Source organism: Sipha flava, unplaced genomic scaffold (assembly GCF_003268045.1).
Source record: "Sipha flava isolate LNK unplaced genomic scaffold, YSA_version1 226_pilon_pilon, whole genome shotgun sequence".
Classification (NCBI taxonomy): domain Eukaryota; kingdom Metazoa; phylum Arthropoda; class Insecta; order Hemiptera; family Aphididae; genus Sipha; species Sipha flava.
Genome location: NW_020272861.1, coordinates 359486 through 379050, shown reverse-complemented (window position 1 = coordinate 379050; position 19565 = coordinate 359486). Strand labels below are relative to the sequence as shown.

The following is a 19565-nucleotide window of genomic DNA, read 5'->3' as shown; positions in this document are numbered from 1 at the left end:
ACTCTGTATATAACTTGGACTAGAAGTTTCGCTCTAATTCTTTAAAATATTTACAAACCGTTTTAATTGCTTCAATTTTAATGGAGTGATAGATTCCTTTGCAGGCTTGGGATCAGCATTTCTTACAAGTATTTCAAGAACTTTGAAATTTGTACATACTACACGACATTACACACTTACACACACACACACACACACACACACACACACACACACACACACAAACATTCATGTCTCAATCTCTTATTCACTTCTTATTCATTTGTGCAAACATTTAAATATGTATTATAAATTTACATTTTATATGGAATTGTATTAGAGATCTCGATTGAAAACGTGAATTAATACGTACGTGAACACGAGAATGAAAAACTTGTATTCACGTAAATTTAATACACGTAAATTGATTATACGTGTTACATATGTTAGTGTATTCATGTGTTCATGAATATTTGTTTAAGGGATCTTTATGTTATACTGCAGTGCGAATATAATAAATAGGTCAATTAAGGGCACGAGCCCAGGTTTCCCGAACTAATAGGTAATAGGGTCAGGCCTCCGACCAACAAAGGCCCTGAAAAATATAATTTATATCTATACATTGTTACATATTGAAGCAATTGCATTTACGTACCTCAACTTCAAACATTTAACTGTCAAACTTAAATAATGGGTTATAATTTAAAAATTTACAATTTAATCAACCGTGCTGTATTGTTTCTGTTTTTAGTTTGTTTGAAATTTGTTGTTATAAATGTATCAAATACTTAGGTAAATCAAATGAAATGTGTATTTCATGTCATTTAAATTAATTTAACCGTTACGTCTAAATGTTCATAAATATTGTGGATTTAAAGAAAACATTAACACTAAAATACATGAGTCCGTGAATATACACGTAAATAATTACACGTGTACACGAATTTTTGAGGTTCACGGTTTCATACATTGGCAGTTGTCTGTGGAAGGGGAAATATATATTAAAAATCACTAAATTTATGAATTAAGAAAAAAATTTCTTTTTTTTAAATATGAAGGAAAGTATATAATTTGTATTTTTATTTATACAAGAAATAAGTAGTCTTAGATTTAAATTAATTTATTATATTACTAACTATTATCTTAATTCATTATTAATCACTGACTGCAATTTTATAAAAAATATCCCAAGGAAAAACATTTTTCAAACCCCTCACCCCAAAAAATAAAATCCTGGATCCGGTAATGGCTTCATATTTTCATGCGAATACGTGAAAGCGTGCGCACGTAAAATAGGAAGCTCTAATTTGTACCATGCGTCACGTAGTTAATGGAAACGCTATAATATTAATTCTAGTTGGCCGTGGAGGTCAACTAAATTATACGACCTACGACGTGTGTTTATAAACGATCATACAATAATGTACCATCACTTGTTTCAATAGGCACTGATTTACTTATTTGTCCCGTCCGCCCATACGACAAAATATGTAATAACATACAGCATAACGTTAATGTTTCGTTTAAAATCATGTCATTCGAATTACATAACTCATATCATAGCGGTTGCACGCGTGTCCACGTTAAATTGTTATTCAAACGTTTACCTTTACGAGGAATCGATTTCACGCGTTTGGACGTATTGCACCGGCATCATTATTCCGTAACAACTAAGACGGTGTGATCAGCGATACTTAGGGCTTGGAACATTGTGCATCATTAAAAGCATAAATTGAATAAATTTGAAAAATGATCAGCAATACCGCAATAAAAGTACACTTTGATCACAAAAATGTTACTGAAAAATCACTTGAAATCTGAATATGTAGTTGAAAATCTGACACAGTGTACGTGTCGGAGGGTATGCGATGTACAACGAGTATGTTTTAGAAATTACACTAAATAAATGTATATTAATAATAATAAAAAAAAAAAAAAACGAACAAACGACGATTGTAATGATGAACGTCAACGCAGTTTACAAATTCACGCGGCGCGTAGTCGCTAAGATAGTTGTCGTTACGCAATTTTGAAAAAACAGACCGATAGTACCGTGGGAAGACGTCGTCCGGACCGCTCGCGTTCCCTGTTCGATGATGGATGACGAAAGCCAAAAACGTGATCGGCGTCGGATGCTTCAATAATAGCTGCCACACGGGTCCACGTCAATCAATTTTTGGTACCGAAAAACAATATTTTAACCAACACCAATTCATCTATACAAAAAAAAAAAAAAATAACAAATTCCAAAAACACTTTTTAACAAAATAATGCATTAATGTCTGCAGTGCGAACAGATAAACATGTTATTATTTTATTAAATCGAGAAATTATAAAATTTAAATTAAATTAAATTATAAAAAAAATTATTTTATTGAATAATTCCATGAAAACGGTAAGTTATTCGATTGGTTATAATACTCGCGAACTAAAATTCCACTGCGTTTGATTTTTAATGAAACAGTTCGTAACTATTGATTTGTTATCATTACGTTTTCGTTCGGAACGATTATACGTAATAATAAACTTATGGTAAAAAATTAATACTTCATTATTGGTCAATCGAAATTGAATATCGTATAAGTATTGATTGTATGGATTAAAGAATAATTCAAAGAATTAAAAAAAAAAAGTCATCATTACTCAGCAATATGCGAATTAACAAGTGGAAAAAAAAAAAATTAAAAGCAGATTAACGTAATTAATGGTTTGAAATGTTCCGGAGATTTACGAGAAAACCTATACCGCTTAACGTTTTTCTAGCACCCGATAGTGGTTTGACCGTAGTGAGTTCGGCCGAAACCAATGCAGTAGCAGCCTGCATCATTCAAGCACACTTTTAGGGGACATAAATGGCATGCCTGCAGTATTTTGAAGCGATATTGAAAATATTCAATCGTGTAAAAGTGAAAAGTTCAAACCTACGAAAAGAATAAAGTGTATCGGTGTGTACCAATGGGGTTAGGTAATGTAATCGAGACGCAGGATAGCCGTCACCGGGCGAAACGCATACATTCGACGATGGCCGCCCTATTTTTGAACCTCGGGGTTATGCAGACTTCGTTTTTTTATTTTAATCGTCCGAAGTACGTAGATCTATTCGTTGCAGCTTTCCACGGTTCTTTATCGCGGCACAATTGTTTCAGGCCTTCGTGCTTTCCTTTATTCACGACCATCGTTATTCGTGTCGCATGTTCTTCCATCGGCAAACCTCTTCCAACGTTCCCTTCAAAATTTTGCAGACTTCGTATACACGATTCGTACAAGTTTACGTGTCTGCAGGGCTTTTACCGTTCCCGTAAGCCCGGGGTGACGTCGCGCAAGGATAAAAAATCGTACCATTAGCGGGACGACGTGCGACGCGCTATTGATATCGCACGTAAAAGACAAAACAGCAATATTGTTAAAAATACTTTACAAAAGTATTTCAAATAAAGGTATTTAAATACTTCGATTAAAAAGTATTAAAATATGTAGAAAAACATTTATAATCGTCACTTCGTCTCGTCGACGATAAGTAATTTCGTCAAAATCGAAAAACCAAACTAAAAATCTTGTTTGAACATTTTGTATTTAAAACACTTCTGCCTGAAAGTATTTCAAATGTGTTTGACAAACGGAAAAAATTATTTCAATACTGATGTTCAAGTGTTTAGCATGTAAGCAAAACGTGTATCGTGTCTGATAATGAATAACCCGACCGGTGTCGGTAAACGAACAGTCACGCGGCTCACTTAAAGTACCGTTTCGACGACGCTTTTCGCTCGGAACGACTTGCCCTCGCCGCAGACGTGGGCCAACAGGTGGCGAATAATCCCGGAATCTCTATAATCCGCAGGGGTTATATTTTTTCCGTTAGACGCCCGTTGTTCATCGACGTCACGGCAACGTATCAATAACGCGGATCCGACGGATGAACGCGCGACGAACGTGCCTGAACTCGAGTCCTGAGCCGCGTACGGAACGAATATATGTGCGGTTATTTGTTACGGTGACAATGAATTAATACAAGTCACCGCAGCTCCGAACGACGTCGTTAAAATATCCATGTCGCACCCCGCCGCGGCTTCGCCCCGTCGTCTGCCGGTTCATTATTGTTACGCGCCTTTCGGATCATTACTGCGATACGTATTTGTATATAGGTGCTATTTAATTATTCAACAGACACGGTAAAGGGGACAACGGTAATACGACTAAACCTATAGATAAACAACAATAACCAAACAGCGTAGAACTGAAAAATTGACAACAACCTAATCGAAACACGAAATGAATCGAAATCAATACGCACAGGTTTTAAATGGAGGTGAAAAATAATAAGAGTATTTTATTTTATAAATCATTATCAATTCTTAGCTATGATTTTTTATGTTAAAATACAGTTACATCGATATAGTTAGTCTAATAAAAAAGCTTATGGTTACAGATTTGTGCTCGTCTAAAAATCTAAAATTGTATTAATACATGTGCAACTTTGATTTCGATTTAAAATCATAAAATATATATTTTTGTATTTTTTTTTTTTAGAAGAAGAAGAGGTATAAATTATTATTGCTACTTGTCGAATATAAAAAACACTATCCGCATTGTGTATACATGTTCTAAATTACGTCCAAGTTGTTTTTAACGCATTTCTCTTTTAATCGTACGTACAGCAGACTGTCAAAAATAATAAAACGTGATAAGGCAGTACTAAAATAGTGTATTTTAAACGCTTAACTCAGTACTTTTTGATTATTTATTCATATTATATCATACTTATTCGTCTAAACATATTGAAATGATCGCTATATAAAATTTAATTTTTCGAAAAAATTAATATACTTATTTATCTATTATTATTCGTGGACGTATTTTGAACATGTTTTAAATCGAAAAACTTTGTGTTAAAAAGTATTTCAAAAGTTGAATATTAACCACGAGCAGCTTATCGATTATACACTTTAAAACACACTTGTATTACAAATTGAAAAACACTGTATATCGGTCAGAACACAGAGTAAGATAAAAAAAAAAACTTAATCAAATAACAATATTGATCCTATTGATTGAAGTTTATGCTATGTCCATGCATTACAATTTTTAAATTTATTTTAAATTTTTAGATATTAGTATATTTCATTTGATATTGGATTACAAATGGTCCATAAAAATCCGAACGGTGCGGTACATTTAAACTCAAACCCGGGTCCACGAGTTGTTCTCCATAAAACTTCCAATGCAATTACAAACAATTACGTGGAAACACAATTGGAAAATAACGAGAAAAAACAATAGTCACTTGTTTTTAGATTGACTCGACCGATACTTAAACTCGACCCGGCTTTAGTTAAATAATACGAAAGTAAAATTTATACATCTTGTGGTACAATTCTATATATACATATTCTTTTGGTCAAAAGTTTCGTAGACATTTAATTACGTTATTCCAGGTTTCCCGAAACATAAAACTGGGAACCACCAAGCACCACGGCAAAAAAAAAAGTCAAATACTATCGTTTTCGGCTGCGATATATATAATTGATGAATTTTGTGGTAATAGCGTTTAATTTGAACAAGACGTTCGTTCGTAATGAACATAGTTTTATACAAATACAGGTGGTCGAAAGGAAATCGAAAAAAGTAACCATCAACGCGGAGGGTGGTATAAATAACGAATGTTCAGCACTGTTTTTTCGCGGGGTGGTGCGTACACAACAAAACAGTTGCACGTTACCCGTCTAACAAAAAAAAAAAAAAAAAAAAACAATTAAAAATTCCGTAATCGATCCCGGATCGATTGAAAAACTAACTCTGTCAAATTTTTAGACTGTAAAGAATTATATGTAGGTACTTTCAAACAGCATTATTTCTACTGATTTACTTATCTACTTTACTGTATTTATTGATATATTTATATATCCAGTCAATCGCTGAAATTCAATTAGATTTCATTCGAACACGTTTGTTTATGTTCATTACGCTTCGACGTTGGATGTGGTTTTTAGAGTGAAATTAAATAATTGGACATTACCGTTAGTCCATTTAGGACTGTTAAAATCAACATATAACGATATGTTGATATGAAAAATCTTCATTTTTTTTTTTTTCTTTTTAATTTAAAACCAAACAAAAATCTATATACGGGCTTTTGAACAACATTTCGTTTTAACTGTAGTGTTAATTCGTTTCAAGCGATCACGGAGAAAATGTCACTCTACGAATCCTCGATATGTTTCGAGAGAAAAACAGAATAAAATATTATATAAATATATTGATTTGTTATAAAAACATAATCGGGTTAAACGTTTTCGTCGAACTTCTCAACAGTACGTAAATCGAATCGGTTATTCGGTTAAGGTGTTGTTATATTGTTATTTTGTCCGACCGTGGCCGTTATAAAAACTACTATATAATATCACGTCGAAGTCGCGTTGCAAAATGAAAATTAGCTGAACAAGAAAGATATCGATTTTAAAAATAAATAACTTTCCAAAAGGATTGTCGTCACTTGCCCACCACGAGAACCTAGCGCCGGATGCAAGTCCTTAGAGGATAGACGTTCATATAACTTGTGACGAATAAAACTTTTGAAATCATCGTCTATCTGCTGCCTCGATCTACGGCTAGTAGATACCTACTTCAGCAGTCGTAACGACAACTCTCACGCATCGTATCCTGCACGTATTATAAATTGGAAATAGTTTCGTCGAAGTAATATCACATACTCATATATACTTAAAAATAATATATATATATATATACGTGTTTATACAGGGTGTCTCGAAAGGATTTAATAATCACAGGCACTTATACAGGAAGGTTTGTTGGTCAACCCTCTGACCAACTGAACATTTTCTTCAGTAGTTGTAAATCTTACATTTATTTATTACTGTAGTATAGAATACAATTTTTTCCAATAAAAATTTCAATTTACTCGTATATATAAATGTAAAATTAAATATGTAAATCATCAGTCTATGCGTGATAATATTTTAGTCGGAAAACTTTATAAAAGATCAATATTTTGTTATTTTCTGGAACATTTTACTTATATTTGTTAATTTCTTAATTACAATCATGTTTTATCTGAATTATAATAATTTATTCCAAGATACTTAAATAATACTATTGATTTAAAAGATATACAAAAAGCAGTAGTTTTTTTTGTGGGGGGGAGGGTAATATTCTTCCACAATTTAACAGAATTTAAAATATGGCTAATTAAATAGAAAACATCAAAAATGTACAAAAGAAAGATCGTTCAACTAAAATATTGACCAATTTTTTTAAAATATCCTGGATTTATTTTCTAATCCTACAGTTTTTTACAAATTTTAGCTACATTACCTGTCACAACTGAACGATCGTTCTCAACTTTATGGAAACTCATAACATTGACGACGCATAATCGGATAAACGTTAGACTCACTAGATTAGCTCTGCTTAACATACACATAACGAAAACATGATAATAATATCGAAAATGTTATATTAAAAATATTTTAGATTACCACCAAAGTGAGATGTTATAATTTAACATATTAAGTTCTACCTAACATAATACGTAATCCAAGTCTTATAATTAATTTTTGGATTATTTTAATTCATTCGAATGAATTTCATAAGCAATAAATAAAATACATTTGTTTTTTCGTTAACTATTTTATAAATTTTTTCTCCTATAATAAAAAATGTTTATATAACTGTGATTTGAAATTCAATTTAAATACATATGCACAATTTGAATTATAGATATGGTGCTATACAATGTTACAAGTTATGTTACAAGAGACACATGTCACATATAATGAGCAAAGGGAGAATATTACTAATGATAATTGTAAACTATTATAAATGGGTTCCTTAAATTTTTATTTTTTTTTGTTTTTATATACGTATCTGATCAATAAATACATGCATTTATGTTATGCAAAGTCTACGTTTATTAACGTCTTAATCGTTTCTGTAGAAAATCATTATTTTTGTTAAGCTTTTTTCGATGGCAATACCTTAGGGTTTATTTTTCGGTTTAATTCCTATTGTACTGTTCATAATTTTGTGATTTAGAATGTTTATTGTTTGATCCACAGAAAACGTTATCAGAGCATGGATTTATTGAGAAATACATTCGGTGATGAGTACCTTGTTCGGCAATAAAACATAAACGGTATTTGAAAATACATATTTACTGTAAATAAGAAATAAAAATATATTAAAATTTATTATATTTCGAAATATTAAGAAATTATTTACAGTAAAAGTATTAAGTAAAGACTAGAGAACAAAGCCTAAACAGCTGTGTTGTTGTACACCGCACATTCTCGACGAAAATCCATTTGCTTTCGATTAAAGTTAAAATTATGTTTATACTTTTTTATTTAAAATAAGAAACGAATATTTATGTACAAAACATTAACATTTTGATGTATTACTGACGAGGAATCGGTGTGAAACTTGCACGTGTACTTGCAGTATTAATACGCATTTATAGTATATATTAATATTTATAGTGTGCTTATATCACCCGTATCAATTTTACCTCGAGTGATTGGTCAACTAAGTGTCTACATAATAGCTGGTGTGTTAGCATAAAATATTATTAAAGTCTAAAACACTATTTCTGACTCATTATAACTATTGAATGAAGCGAACAACCCAATTGCACGTCCAACAATCGTCTGTAAGTGGATTTTTTTTAAGCGTTTACAAAGTAATATAATTTAATTATATTCATTAGAATACCTCTTATTTTAAAACGTTACATACAACTTGATAGCAGTCATAAAGAAATTTATAATCGAAAATGTCAATAATAAATATTTAAAATACCAGATCATAAATCAAAAAAAAAAAAAAAAATAATAATAAACTTTAAAATAATGATAACTTGAAGATGTTTACTTTTTTTTTGATAGACATTTGTATATAACACCGTAATTATCAACAAGTTATGTATGAATTAAAAATCAAAACATATTGAAAATATATTAAAACTATTATATACTAAAACATGAACAGATTAATTTTTTCGCCTACGGGTATAGCCCTAACAACGAGTAACAAATTATATAGATTATATAACTATATATCATTATATTGACTTTGAATTTAAACGAAAAAATATAATACATATGCAAATAACAACAATGTATTGAGTATCAAGAAAAAATAAGAATAGAAAAAACCAAAATCTCTTAAACAATTATACTAATTTGATTTTTCATATTTGTTTGTTATAGCTAGGAGACTTATCAAATCCAGAATTACGGATTCTCACTGATCATTTGGACATGATTAGATACAGCGGTAAGCTCAGAATATTAAGCCATCATCAAATATTTGTCCATCGCTATGTATATAGTACAAAATGTATTTTCAATTATATAAAAAAAGCAGCCATAAATGAAATTCGAATGCAATAGAAATCGGTCATAACAAAATGGAAATCCGTTTTTGTAACTTATTAATTTGTCGCGAACGATTTTTATATATCCCGTACGTTAGTTTTTTTTTTTTTTTTTTTATTAATTAATCATACGTGAAAAAAAAATGTTTAAATGCAGTAATAATAAACGAAAATAATATTTGAACAAAAATTAACAGTAGGAATTCAATAAAATCAAAAACGCTAATAAACTTATAATATATAAAAAAAAAAAAAAAAAAAACATATAATCAAGAACTTTTTCCGCTGCGAGCCTACCTTCTATATCGATTGATGTCATGGAAAATGTTTATAAAACAATTAATCGTATAAAATGTTTACGTAAACCTATTTTTAACATTGGTCAACTATGTATTTACATGTTTTTATAATAATTTCCATCTCTCATTATGGCACGCACTGTCCTCACATCACTACATTGTAGCGAAACACCTACACAGATCCTCCATAGATAGGATCCATAGATCCTCCATCATACACTCAAATCCGAATGGATAACAATCGAATAAATTATTTGAAATATAATCGGGTTATGGGTGCCACGAGTACAGAAGGTCAGAGTTGGGAGTTATTCGAATAAAATTTTATTTAGATGATTATTTAGATAACATTTTATTCGACTAATTTTCAAATACAATTATTATTAGATATCATAAATTCAAACAGATAATTTTTATAGCTACATGCCCATATCTATCTAGTATTTTTATATTTTTGTGTAGAGCTCTATATATTTGAACTTATAAATATGAAATACAACAGTGAACATACATAGTTAGTACATAGTACCAAAATATCTGAGACTATATAATATAATACAGAAACTGGACTAAACTAGATATAATAATAACATCTACAATATTGATAATTAATTACTATTAAGGTACATACTAAATACATGTAGACAAACTAGAATAATTATAATCATTATTTCATAATACATATTTAGCAAATAGTACTAACTACTACTATATATACTAGGATAGGATAACTATGTTTAAAAATTATTCAAATAATATTATGATCACAAATTATTCCAATAATATTGTTTCTATATCATTCGAATAATTTTTTATTCAAATACATATTTATTCGAATAATTATTTAGATAAAATTTTACCCAACTCTGCAGAAGGTTGTGTCCGTCTTACAAAAACCAAACACAGCAGATTCAGTAGAATTAAGTAGATCCGATGTTATGTCGTTAGTTTTTTACAAGAGTAAACCGGCTAATCGTCAAACCTAAAGAGATGGACATCATGTGTGCTCTTACGTCGGTGTTTTACGTCTTAATCTATGAGCTCTACGCTTTAGGTTTGACGATAAATACGGTTTATTCTAACGTTAAAGTTAACAAACACGACCGTTGGTTCTACCGGACGGTAATTTGTTCTGATGTACGTTTATGTTGGACGGAAACAGCACTACGCGCGGGGTCGACATGTGCTCTCTCGAAAATTCGGACGAAACGACGCGTTGAATCTCGTCGAATCTCCCTGTTTCGCGTTGACCGAATGGATATGCTTTTATCGTGTACTCCGTCGTGTGAACGGTGTTCTATGAACACCGTGTCCATTTGTCCTAACGCGAGTACGCACATTCACATACACACACACACACACACACACACACATATTCATACACACGCAAAGAATAATGGTACACAACATAATGTACAGGTGTTTTGCGTGTTCGACTACGGGCAAAAAAAGAAAACCTACCCCTCCGTGCGCGTACGTAATCAACACATGTCGAGCTCGTCGGTACTTAAAAATGATTAAATTACCGCCACAACGTGTGCCCACTCGTTCATGCCAACAGTTGCTCATTCGAACCGTTTGCGTTTCAGGTGACGAAGTACCGGTGAAACGGTTGTCGGTCGCCGATCTGTTGCCCGCCACCCATTACTATATGACGTACGACGGGTCCACCACGTTTCCCGCGTGTCACGAGACCGTCACATGGTTGATACTGAACAAACCGATCTACATCACCAAACAACAAGTAAATACCGTGTTATTACGACTTTTTTTTTTGTTTGTTATTACACTCGCTCAGTAGTCGACATTTCGATAATGATTAAGTGATTATGGGTGACGTAAATTATCTGTGCGCTTTCGGTGCTGTCGAACAACCAGTTTTGGGACTTATATAGATACATTTATCTATATATATTATCTAGATAGATTTTTTATTATCTTTTATCTTGTATAGATAAATAACGCTAAGTTATCTATTTACTTTTCTAAGATAAAATTTTTACTTATCTAGATAATTATATGTATTCTTGCCAAGATAAGTGTTACTTTTATTCTTGTACGGAGACGAATTTAACAAATCAGAGATCATCAAAATCGGTCCATCCGTTCTTGAATTTTAAATTCTGTAACTAACCTGACTTTCTTTTATACATATAGATTTTGTATTCATAACCATAATTCGTGTATCATAAATAAGTAATTATTATTTCTTGGTATGACATTTTGTTTGTATTTTCATATCGGGAAAATTTTTTTTGGTATTTTTAAACTTAATATCTTATTCTTCCATGGAAGTTCCAAATATAGTAGGTATTTGATTTTAGTATACACATGTAACTCATACGCTGAATAGTCATTACTTCACCCTTGGAACCCGTAAAGTCGTAACTACTTATAGAATAATGAAAATCATCAAATTAATATTATATGGAAAACAATATTGTTAACTTAAAATAATTTTTATGTATTCTGTATTCATCCAGATACGTACAGAGTAATTTTTGTTTATTTTTTTTTTTTATGTAATATTTTAGAGATTAACTATTATTAAATATTGTACATTATATATAAATACTGCTTAATGGTATATTAAAATTACTATAATAAACAATAACTAGATAATTTTAATTTTATTTATCTATTATCTTTATCTAGATGATTTTGGACATATTATCTTTCATCTTTATCTAGATAAATCTTGCATTATATATTCCCAAAACTGCGAACAACGGAGCCGAATTAGACAAAAAAAAACAAAAAAAAAAAACGTGTACAGCGAGATCACGCGTCAGTGAGTGTTTAACGTAGAGTATGAAATAGTTCGGGTTCGTCATACATCTTCAAAACCAACTAAACCAGCCCCATAATGTATAATCACTATAATTACGGTATTGTTTTTTTGTTTATCACAGTCGGTGTACCGATGCACAGGTAGTACCATAAAATAACTTGAGTCCAAGTTTACGAAACGTTGAACGTAATAAATTAACATTCGCAGTAGTAGAGCAATGCAGTCGTTACAAACAGTGATGTTCAGATGATGTGGTAGTTCTAATTGTTATCAACTGCATTATCGTCGACGTTTTATTTATATTCGTCGTATACGATCTGAAACATACGATCACTAGCAAATGTGATAAAGTTAGTTAAAGTATACTATATATTGGATGATAAATCAAACATACGTATGTTCACGAAAATAACAAATAAATAAAAAAAATACAAATATTTACGTGTAAGCTTGATGCGAGCAGTCGTCCGTAAACGATACTCGAGGCGCGTTATCGATTAGTCACGTTTTCCCGGAGCACACGCGTCGCGTCATACTACCCTGGTACCAAAGTGCAGCCAAACAGCCGGTGAGCTTTTGACCCAAGGTGGACTTAGACTCGCAACAAAAGCTCAGCTTTCAATTCAATTTTTCCAACAGTTATCTCTTTGGAAATTATTGTCATCTTCATACCGTACCGATATTCGTTTGTGAGTTCGCTTAGTCAGGTGAATTGATTAGAGGGGGTGGCCGTGTTCGTAAAACAAGTTGGAAATGTTCGTGATACATCAATATCGTGGTACATACGGGTATTGTTTTCAATCGACTATGAAAATTACACATACAAGTTGAGCAAATAACGGAACGAAAAATGAATTAATTAACTGAAACATTTGAGTAAATATAATAATAATAATATAATTACATCAATGATAAATTGTTTATATAATTTGTGTTTTAATTTCGCTAGAAGTTTACGGTCAAAGTTGAAAACGTTAGCAAAAAATCAATCGCATAAGCCAGGTATTGATATTTATAATCCGGAACCGAGCATTTCACCCTCACATGATAAAACTGATGTGGTTTTAATAAAATAATCGCAAATGCAACGAGATAAATCATTGTAAACGAAAAAAAATTATAAACGACATTGACCATATTTTATATATATATCTCTTGTCATTTCAGTATTATTTGTTATGTTTTCTGAATTTGAATTGCCCATAAAACAATTTATAAATAAAAATTATTAAATGAGGTACAGAAATATTACAAAAAAGACGGAATTTAACTTTCAATTTGACAACCTTACGGCTTGAGATCATTGAGATTTAAAATGTTTACCAAAACGAATTATGCTATAATAACAAGATGTTAAAACTGCTGGAATAATAATAAAAATAATTGTCTTTTTTCTTTTTCCAATTTGACCTTATTTGACCAACTCTATGGTACATAATATACTCTTACTAATTTACCATTAAATTTCAAACCGTATTAAAATCTCGAAGCACTTTATCACTCGGAAAACAAAGTTTTCTAGTAACATTAACGATATTTCACCATTATTTCGAAATTTTTTACAATCACCGAAGATTTTCTAAAGTACACAGAACAAAAACACCATTGAGAATACTCCACCACACTTTCAAGGGAAAAATAATAGTATTAATACGTGTGTCTAAATATTGGACGTGGAACTTTTTCAAAGTATTGTTAATGGTGTTTTAAAACAACAAAAAAACTATTTTATACTTTTAAATTTGACAAAACTTTTGGAAAAAAATTGACACATATAGATCAGCAAATCGTTATATCCTCGGCAAAGATCATAAAATATTATAATGTTCATGAAAAATCACAAAAAATCAAATTCAAATCCGTTGGTTTTGATCGGATTTAAAATAGTATAATGAATGTTATATATATAAATGTTATTTACAACCAGACATAGATAGTACAATGTATGATATGATTTATTTTTTAAAATTATTTACTTAACAACCAATGCAATAATGGTTTAAAATATGCATGATTTAATGATCGATGATTATCAAATGATAAAATATAATTTCTTGTTTCGTCGTTGACAAACTGTGTTGTCATCCAATGATGTTCAAGTATCTAAACTTAAGTTTTTCTTTAAAGTGCCGTATTTCCGATTTCGTCAATAATTCCAATATATTTCATCAAAATTGTATGAAAACTTATTACTTTTAATAAGTAGATAATTATATATATATACATGTATTATTTATATTTACTATTTTATTTATAATAATAGTAACAGGCGTTAGCCCAAATAACAAATTTTTGCTTAATATTTAAAATATAATAGTAATATAGATTTCTAAGAAAGAAATAATAAAATAACAATGATAACAAAAAAAAAATGATAATATAAAATAATAGTGTCAACTTTGGTGATAATATGATACTAATGAAAAATTACAGTGTTGTTTAAAGTAACATTTTTAAAATAAAATAATATAATATATAATAATAAATAGATATCGGTATAGATAGAATTACAGAAATACAATATTGCTATTTAAGGTATTCCCGGCAGATAATAATATATTAATTGGTGAATGTGACATGTAATTTTTAGAATAATGTGGAATAAAAAAAAGATCTTTGTTTCGAATATTATGATTGTTAATTTTGAATGATATAAGACTAAGGATGAAGGAGTCGTTGATTTCGTTATTTAGTAATTTATTAAGGAATATAGAGTAGGAATGTTGTCTTCTATCTTTTAATTTTTTTAAATTTAATTTATTGAGAAGAATATCATAACCAGATTGTGAACACAATTATTTTTATTTTGTTGAATTTAAATATCTACTCATTACGTTATTTTTGTTTCAAATCTGAATTTACCAACCTTAACAACCTTTTGTATATTTATTTTCATCAAATAAATTGGAAAAGTTAGCTCTTGGTGTTAAAATATGGTAAATTAGGCTCGAACGATTTATATAACATACTTACAGCTATGAATTAATAAGTATGGGATTACAGTACATTTGAAATGGTTCAAAGTTTGGCGATTTGAACGAATTAATTTTAATCAATTTATAGTTTTTATAATTTTGTTTTAGGTATATTGTTTACGTAATTAATCGAGTCTGCGTTAAGATAAAATTTATTTTTAAACCGAACGATTCAAGTACATTTACATAATAAGCAACTGCATTTCCGTTAGTTTACCGTTTTATTTTTTTCGTCTGCAGCTTTTGTTGTCGTTCTTTCGTCGCGACAGAATTCCTTTAATTCGCGTTTCGTATATTATATAAGATGAATTGCATTGTATTGTTTACAACAGATTTCGTTCTGCGAATATCTTTTTGATGACATTCCGATAACTGTTTTCAGTCGTACAACACAGTTAATGGGCGAGAACACCTCGATCCTGGCGACACATCTGCTCTCTTATTTTACCCCCACGTCATTTGTACGCGTGCAGTACGAAGTTTTCTCGGAAGCAAAATGTAATAAGTAACTGTTACTGGGATTTATGAGAGCAGATTTATGAGTTACACCTGAACGAACGCCGTACGGCACGGCGCGTTGGTTATGCAATATTAGTACGTGAACGTAAGCGTGGGCGACGAAAAACATTATCTCCCAACGATTCTCTTATTAACGGGCATTCGTCGATTCCGCCCGACCGTTTTTATTTTTTGTCGCGGTAAAAGGTACATCGATTTGAACGGTACGAGTGAAAACCCTATTGATACCTCGCCACTTATCGAATTTTACCGAAACGTTTATGCCCCTATTACCAACGATTACGTAATCGTAATGTTTTAAACACAATATAATTTATGCACCGTAATAATCATCGTTATTTGATAACGGTAAATATAAATGGAAACACTCGTTAATAATGTACAAAAAGACGGATCAATGCGCGATGGAATCGATACGACCGGTTATAAAATATATCCGATTTGTATTATATTGAATGATAAATGTCGAATTATGAAATGTTATAAACGTCACGAATATAATTGGGTGAAAAATGTAAGCGAATATTATTATTAATTTAAAATCAATAAAAATTATGTATCGCGTGCATAAATCACGAATTTATACAAGTAATGATAGAATTGTACGATCTTGTTTGAATCGATACTGGAGCGATTAATTGAATTTGAAAACGTCATGCACCCCGCGTTGTACATTACATTTTCAAGTGATTACGAACACTGTAAATAATAATGTTATTGCTACAGCGGTTGGGTGATCGTCCCGCTCCGGTAAGACACATTAACGCAGGGCGAAATTCTACCCGTACGGGAAGCATCACTGATTTCTCGGGGAACGTATTACCATGCGAACAATTATTGAGAAAAATAAACACATAACCGACGAACTATTATTACAGGTCATAAAAGGATTATAACTAAGACAAAACGAGCCGTCCGAGTTCGATACGTTCGTTTTGCTTAACGTTAGACGAACTCATGTGCCGACGGCCGGTCGCGAACAATATTTAAATCGCAAACGCGTTCATAATGTTCGATTCATGTCCGAAATTTTACGTACGAACGGTGTGTAAACTATTTACTACGAAACGTTGATCTTGACCGGTCAGGCGAACCGATGTTTAGCCGGCGTACGTGAGGGTGGTTCTTAGAGGTCGAGAAAACGGCGTACTAACGGGAAATTCGGTTCCCGTCGATTGGACGGGCTGCGGCGATGACTTTCGCGATCGTTACAATCAGTGGCGCAGGAACAATTGTTGAACCGTTTGGGCTGAGCACAGCTACAAATACAAAGGAAGGTCAAGGTATATTATAACGACTGTGTCCAATCGCATCGGTTGGTGGTAACCAAATGGTTCTTGAAATAAATTAGATTACAAATCTATTGCAAAGTCGCGATAATGGATTTCCTATTCTGACAGCTATTCCATATTTTGGGTGTTGTGGTGAAATATTAAATCGACTGTAAACAACGGGTAATTGTCACCATGCACATATCTCTTATATTACATAAAATATAATCTACTACGTACACAGTGCGTCGAAGTTATTTCTAAATAAAATTATTAGTTCACTGTACGTGCATGTTAACACTTAAAACAGACTGTTTATTAAATCTGTTTGATTTTTTTTTTTTTTCTACGTTCGACACAAGAAGATGGCCTATGTATTTCAGTCACGGGAGCGCGAATTCCTTGGATAATGTCCGTGGAGGGGGGGCAGTTGCCCCCATCGCCCTATTGTTCCGGCGCCCGCGGTTACAACTCGATCACAGGCGGTGCCGTACGATCGACGTGGAAAACGCATACGAAATTCTTACGCGCGAAGATTACGCAAGCGGCCGGTCGGTAGCTATTACTCGGCGACATCGAACCCGTGTTGGTCGTGTCCGCGGCCGTAACCGCTGCGGGACGGACGCGGCCGAACGAGCGCGTACCGAACGACGAAAACACTTCCGGCCGCGCGCGTGTTTGCCCGAACGCGTTTCCTTGGCGATCGGTTCGCGAGAACGGAAAAAGCGCCCGGACGCGGTCGAATCGTTTCGCTCACGCTACGGGCCCGGGGCAGGAATCGCGACCGGTATCGCGTTATCGGCCGGTCGTGTCCGACGTTCGTTCCGCATTCGTTTTCGGCTGCTATTATTGTTATAAATTATCGTCATTATTATTATTCATACGCGTTCAACGCCGGCAACGGGTCCACCCCCCCCCCCGTGTCGTTGGTAAATTAAAATAAAACGCATCAACCGCGGTCTACAACGTGTTGTTGTGCTGCCGCAGAAGAACCTAATTGTACTTACGGAAAACAAACGTTACATATTTCGTAATACAGTGTATACACGAATACAATTTATATAACTATTTATTTTACAATATAAAATATTATATATATAGTTAAATTGTCAATTTAAAGAACGTGTGACACTGACACATATATTCATTTTAAAAAGTAAAAATGTGACTACATATAGTTAATTATACTACATACATTGAGTAAAAAATTGCAGTCGGCATTTTTCATATTATTTACCTCCCCCCTCCGCCTTGATATTACAACTCCGGGACGGAATGAAATTTTTTTTTATCTTGACTATTATCGTTTTTTTTTTCGTAGCTCTTCGTTTAAAATATTATAAATAATTTCGAATATTGCACCGAAAATGTAATAAGATTTTAAAAAATTTGGTCTAATCGATTTGAATTGAATTATTCGTGTCAATTTTCGTTCTATCCGTCTATCCGTATAACGATCTATAAAAATAAGTAATTATGGTACTCTGATGCACGTGTGAAACACGAAGGTAACACACATCGGTCCCTTTGGTCGTCACTCCCTGACTCTAAATCGACATCATTTTGTTCGTTTCTGTTCCCATGTTCACGATTATGACGTGGGTGGGCAGGTACGGCGTATTATATTCGGATGATGGCGCACGTGCGTGCACCTGGAAAATAATGCGACTACGACTGCGTTATATTATGCGTGGTGGCTGACGGACGTAAAAAAACGACGTGTTCTCGAAACAAACATCACTCTCATCCAGATGAAAACAAATTATCAAGAGAATTTCCCTCCGTTTTCCCTCACCCTCTCTTTCTTCTGATTATATATTATTACTATATGTCTCTTGCGCGCAAAATCCGAGATCAACGCCAATTATAAACATACTGAAGCCGTCGCCACTTTCAGCTCCTGAACGCCTACGCCATCGACGTAGTGCGTCACACGAACAACACACGCATCGCAGTCATTTGCCTGCCCTGCTAACCCGGCCCGTCCGAGATAACTGTACAGGTATTACTCTCTTTCGTCGCCGTAATAATGCACACACGAGAAGCCCCGCTTCCGACGACGGCCGTTTGTCATCATATCTCCGTGTGTGCTGGTCGGAGAAAAAAAATTAGAAAAAATAATCACACCTCGGGGAAATACAACGATCCCGCGCACACGTATACACGTACACACAGACAACGAATTGCGTTCTACGAGAACACGTGGCACTCATTCGTTTCCGTCAGAATTAGAAGAAAAAAAAAATTCCGTTTTCGTGTCCTCCGAATACGTTTTAACCGGAAATATTATTTTGATTACAGCGGTTTGATATCCGTTTTAGATGAAAAATATCGAATGTAGTC

At 32.5% G+C, this 19565-nt stretch overlaps 1 protein-coding gene across 1 annotated transcript in view; it reads left to right on the top strand.

Moving 5' to 3' along the window:
• LOC112683440 (carbonic anhydrase-related protein 10) overlaps positions 1–19565 on the top strand; it is a 200154-nt gene that overhangs the window by 171351 nt on the left and 9238 nt on the right. Inside the window, exons 7-8 of the mRNA XM_025554488.1 lie at positions 9201–9267; positions 11256–11410. Coding sequence (XP_025410273.1) covers positions 9201–9267; positions 11256–11410 — 222 coding nt within the window. The remainder of the gene's footprint in view (positions 1–9200; positions 9268–11255; positions 11411–19565) is intronic.